This window comes from Leucopleurus acutus, assembly GCF_964270905.1.
Source record: "Leucopleurus acutus genome assembly, chromosome: 7".
NCBI classification, from domain to species: domain Eukaryota; kingdom Metazoa; phylum Chordata; class Mammalia; order Artiodactyla; family Delphinidae; genus Leucopleurus; species Leucopleurus acutus.
In genome coordinates, this window is record NC_139150.1 from 24,235,226 (window position 1) to 24,241,225 (window position 6,000).

General features: G+C 40.2%; 1 protein-coding gene across 1 annotated transcript in view; it reads left to right on the top strand.

Moving 5' to 3' along the window:
* The window catches only part of TMEM245 (transmembrane protein 245), a gene marked incomplete at its 5' end in the record, with an annotated part of 100,249 nt that extends 95,826 nt beyond the window's left edge, over positions 1–4,423 (top strand). The window contains one exon of the mRNA XM_082842774.1: positions 2,785–4,423. Coding sequence (XP_082698900.1) covers positions 2,785–2,830 — 46 coding nt within the window. The 3' untranslated portion in view covers positions 2,831–4,423. The remainder of the gene's footprint in view (positions 1–2,784) is intronic.
* Positions 4,424–6,000: the final 1,577 nt, after the last annotated feature.

Consider the following 6,000-nt stretch of genomic DNA (forward strand, 5'->3'; position numbering starts at 1 on the left):
CCACTATGGTCCATAATCCTTATGGTATGGGAAAGAATACTGTATTTAGATGGTTTAGGTAGAATATTTGCCATTTTTAGAAATACTGTTAAGGAAATTCCCTGGCAGTCCAGTGGTTAGGACTCGACACTTTCACTGCCGAGGGCCTGGGTTCAATCCCTGGTTGACGAATTAAGATCCCGAAAGTTGCGTGTCGAGGCCAAAAAAAAAAAAAAAAAGAAAGAAAAAAATTAAAGCAAGAAGGAAATACTGTCAATGCCATATTTATTCCTTTGTTTCTTCCTAATCTAGAGAGTTACAGATTTATGAGCCCTGCAGATTAGTTAGTACTGTGCCTTTTGATGAGGCCAGAAAGAAATTATTTCTCTATCTCTAGCTTATGGAGTTTGTTTTCCAGGAGATAATTGAGGTTCAGTTAAGATCAGTGTTACTTCCATAGGGTTTTACACATACATTACCACCACCCCCCACTCCCCCACCCCATTCTATTTCTGTTGAGATAGAAAACACTTAGCAACTGTTTTCTTAGCTTGCTTCACTTTGTTTTCTTTCTTCTGAGTCCTTCTGGAGACTTTCTTGGCCTGGAGGCAGAATTGAATAGCAGGTATGAATTTCAAGGTCACAGCTAAGCTTACTTGTCAACAGAAAGCAGTCGCCAGGCGAACCACAGTGTTAATGTTATTTCATGCATCTTTGCCCTGAGGCAGAAATTTTCATTCATAATTTAGGGAATTGAAGAGTTAGAGATTCAAATTTGCAGGTGTCTTAGAAAGTTGAAAATATATCAAAGAATGAGTTTACAAACCGTTTTGGGTGTTGGAAAATGCTTTGAAATATTGACAAGTTTTTGGTTATTGGTTTTAAAGGTTTTCCAGGGCTTCCCAGAATTAAGTGCTACTTGAAATTCATGTAGTCTGAGGCAACTTGTAGCCAGCTTTGCCTATACACAAATGTAAAAACAAAAATTTAGGTGAGACTGTGAAAAATAGATATATAAATAAATGGGTAGATAGCTATCTAGAGCAATGGTTCTGGGAGGAGGGTGTGATTTTGCTCCCCTCAGGGGGCGTTTGGCAATGTCTAGAGACATGTTCATCATCACAGCTGTAGTGGGTGGAGGCAGGGATGCTGCTAAACATCTTACAACGCACAAAATGGTCCACAGTGCTGCTGTTGAGAAACCCTGATTTGATGGACGTAGAGATAGATGGATATTAATATATATATATATAAAACATTTGTGTCTGTATAAACCTTAGTTTGGGGGAATTTTTCTCCAGGTATAAATAAAAATATTTAAGGAAAGAAATTCATTCCAATTCTTTGACCTATCAGCATATATTCAACGTGGGGTTCAGTCATGTCACATATAAACCCTTTCAGAGCCACAGGACCCATAGCCAGGAAGCTTACCCCTTCCTCAGAGCTGTTCCTTCAGATGTAGGGCCTCATGCAGTGAAGGAGCCTTGAGATAACTGAGCATCCTTGAATGTAATCTTTTTTCTGTAACATTTTACCTGTGCCCCTCTTGACATTAAAGTACTTCCTACATTGTGCTAAATAAAGGCTTAGTCTTTAATTTACCTCTGCCCTGCCTGTTGAACCCTCCTAATTGGTGATATTGTTGTAAAACAGCAAGGCAACCTCTATCTAAAAGGATGGTAATAAACTTGTGCTTCATATCTGTATCGGTTAAGATAGATTTGCCTGTATTATAACCAAAAAACAAACTCAAAAAAATCCACCATCAGTAGAACTTAAAATAACAGTGACTTAAATGAGCCAGAAGTTTATTTCTCTCTTGGGTGTAAGAAGTGCAGAGGCAGGCAGATCAGGACTAGTGTGTCTGTTCCACAAACATCCATGCCAAGCTTTGCCCCACCTTAACGCCAGCCTTGGTGTGAGGTCTTTTCATCTAAGATGGGTGCTTGAGCTCATGTTCATTGATAAACTCTGACCTGGCCATGTGGCTGCCAACACAGATGCAGACCTGGCTGGGTGATATCATCCTAGCTTGGGCATAAAAATTATGTAACAAAGGCCACCTAGCTATTATAGTCCTAAGGTAGGCACCACAAAGATGCAGCAGACCACCTCCATCCAACCCAGATATTGCCTGCCAATTAGCTACATTTACTTGGCTTGCTTGATGTAGGTTAGAGACGGTACAAGTACAAGGTCATCTGTTGAAGAGACCTACCCCATTTCTCCTGCCCTGAACCACAATCCTCAGAGCTTGGACATTGCTGGGTCAGTTTTCCTATTTTGCAATAAAAGTTATCCTGCTAACGTTTAATCTTTGGTCTCTTAGTGATTTTCTCTTTAACATCATTGTGTCTACTTTCCAGTCAGCAAGAAGGGGGAAGGATTGAAGATTACCCTTCTCTTCTAAGTACACTGCCCAGAAGTCACTCAACACTTCGAATTGGCCAGATCTTAGTCACATGGTCATTAGTTTCAAGAGAGTCTGGGGAAATAGTCTTTTGGATGGACCCTCCAAAAAACTGGAGTTCTTGTTACTAAAGATTGAGAGACAGCTATCAGACTTTGAAACAATACTCAGTGAAAATATCAGGAAAAAAACAGTGACTACATAACCTCATCAAGGCTCTCAAATTATAAAAATAAGATATTCTGTGGCAGTGAATTACTGGTTAGATGCTATTTTTCTTTCCTCCCTCCCTCCCTCCCTCCCTCCCTTCCTCCCTTCCTCCCCTCCTTCTCTGTGGTTTTATTATTTCCCTTTTTCCGAAAGCAAAACTAATTCTGTGTTTCTTCTTAAAGGACTTTCCGTGACATTTCTGAAGATCTGAAGCCTTCAGTAGACTGACTTGGTTTCTAAACCACAGTGATTTCTCTAGGAAATTCAACCTTGACTGTGAGTTTAGCTCAGCTGTGGCTGCCTATCCTTTCAGCTGTGCCTGGCAAACAGAGCCCAGGAAAAGAAGCAGAAGCCTCCTAGCCTTCCATACAGAATGCCCGGACAAGAGAGGACTTGCTGTGCTTTGCATTTTAAAGCACAGCTTTGGAGCTCAGAAATGTGGTTTACTCACTTAACTGTTGCTAAGATGGCTTGAAAAGTTTCAGTTTATAAACTGGTACCATGGCTTGAAATTTTCCCACTTTGGTTATGTATATTACAATATGTATTTATAAAGTTTTTTAAAGAGTCCTAAACTACCTGCTGTATACAGTGTAGTTTTCTCTGTTTTAAGAAATCTGTCTTTAAACTTTTCTGTGACAGTCACTTTTCCATGAAGAGGGCTTTCACTTTTGAGAATGTAGTTGCTTGAGCGGGAAAAATGAGTCTTTTCCCTTCTTCCACAGTGTATGGTCCTCTCTGTAAGGAAGAGCAAATCTTCAGTGTAAGGGCAGGTGGCTTATTTGAAGTTCAGTTAGTGGTATGTTACAACCACAGGAGATCACAGAAAGACCGAAGCTCTTCCTCCCCTTCTCCCTCCATCCGCTACTGCTCTATTGCCAAATTTTTTAAACTTGGCTGACCATATTGAAATTAAATACTTATTAAGCTGCTATTAATGGTAACAATATGATAGAATTCATGTTGTAATGTTTTTCTTTCCAAATGTTTTAAGAAAAAAATCTCGGGCTGCAGTGCTCCGATCATTAAAAGTATCCCTGTTTCACTATTTGGAATTTGACCAATTAGTTTTATTAGCAGTAAAATTTTATATCTGTGTAGTATTTTCCCATCACTTAGCACAGTGCCTTGCACATAGACTCTTTTTTTTTGTTTTATTTTTTTGGCGGTACGCGGGCCTCTCACTGCTGTGGCCTCTCCCGTTGCGGAGCACAGGCTCCGGACTCGCAGGCCCAGCGGCCATGGCTCACGGGCCCAGCCGCTCCGCGGCATGTGGGATCTTCCCGGACCGGGGCACGAACCCATGTCCCCTGCATCAGCAGGCGGACTCTCAACCACTGCGCCACCAGGGAAGCCCGCACATAGACTCTAGATGAATGCTTGTTGAATTAAATTATGACTTTTAAAATATCTCAGATATCACAATAACCAGCATAGTGCTCTACATTTGACAAAGTCTTTTTGCACATATTATTTCACAAGCACTTCACATCAGCTTTCATATAGCTTCACATTATTTTGCAACAGTTTCACACAGATGGGGAAGGTAAGGTTCAGAAGTGACCAACTCAAAAGTCGTGAAGTTTAGTAAAATTTGACCTCAGATCTTTCTCATTCCACACTCTGCCAACTCTGCTATATTGTAGTGTTTCTTTTAATATCTTACACAATTTTTCCAGTGCTATGAGGTAGAATAGGTGTCCTGTTCTATCGCATAGACTTGTCCTAGGGTTAAGGACAGGGCTGGGACTAGAACCCAGCTCTTAGCTTTGTGCCCTTTCCACTGTGTAAAACAATCTTCAGGCTCTTTCTCTGCCCCCAAAGGAGTATGGAGGAGAAAGAGTTCTTAAGTAACAAAGATTTCATTTTTGGAAAACATTTAAAAGTAGAAATCATATTTTTCTAAAACATCTTCTCATTAAGAAGCATAGTGAATGATAATTACTTTAAATTTATTCTGATATTACTTCAGAAAAACTCCATCTAGGAAAGAGGCTACCTTGAGGTCTCTGTCTGTAGAGTAGACTGTACAGATCTCATATATTTCCTGTGAATCCTTCAACAATTACAAGCTGGTATTCCACCAAGTGTTACATTTGGCACTAAGTGGCACTAAGTAACTCATTCTTTTCTTTAATCACTTGTTCATTCATTCATTCAGTAGAACATTGGTTGAGAGTTTGCCAGACTCTAGGTTCTATGCCAGGCACTGTACAGGGTGCTGTAGGGGATAATTCATAAGAAGGCCTTCTCTCACCTTAAATCTTAGCCAGATCATGTGTATTGCTAAAATTAAAAATTTTGCACTAAAAGTATTAAGAAAGAAATCAGGTTTGTTTTTGTTAACGGTATACTGATAAGTTTACAGCTGTGATTAGCACATATTTATGAGAGGCAAACACTATGCACAGTAAGTTAGTGTGCATATACAAATTATGTTCTTCCAAAGTGCTTTTAGCTCTGTAAAGTGATATTGCAAAAATATAAATTTGAGGTAATATATGGCTCTTGCTGGTAGTGTGAATACCAGGTCCTTAGAGGGGGACTCTGAGCCCTAAGAGAATAGTTTAGAGCTGCCAAAATTAGCAATGATGTAGTATCACCCTGAAGTATCAGGAGCAGAGGTGCCCCAGAGCACTCCCCAGTCCTGTCAGGAAACTTGAACTGCCCCAGTACTCCAGCAACAGCCTAAGGACTTGAAGTCCCTGCAGCTGGGGGAGGTCTTCCTGGAACCCTCAGAAACAGAGAGAACATGCCCCCTCAGATACAGTGAGGAGGTTTTACAGATCTTCATAAGGCATTGAGATCAAATGATATGAAAAAGTAGGAGTTTCAAGCTTGAGTCTCAAAGGTGATTCTCAGGATTTGACCCAGAAAGAAGCTTCCTTAGGAACAGATAATGCATTGATGAAGTAGAAGTAGCTTCAGCAAAAACATAGTACAGAAATCCTATCACAATGTCCTGCATTTTATAGCTTTATTAAAGATGAGTTTGAAGGTCACATTCACTACTCAATTGTAAACTGAATGGAGGGGATAAGATCTCCCCACACAGTATGTTCCTCTCTTTTCTGAGAACGACGCACGGGATTTTCAGATAAACTCCATGTCATGTAAGTCCAGCTTCAGTTCCAAAATTCCTATCACACTCTCTGTTTCTGGAAGTGATCTCTGCCAGACTGCCTTAGATACCAATTTTATTTATTCTTAAGTTTGCAAGGATTCTTAACACGCATTTCCATTAGAGGTGGTTAGCTGGCAGAGTTTTCCCTTGACTTCTGAGACTGGTGCAAATTGACTCTTGATACCCAAGAAGTGTTATTTAAACGAACTAAGTAGCTTTGGAAATAGCCGTTTATTCCATTAAAGGGCTTGCACATGAGGTCCTCTGGCTAACC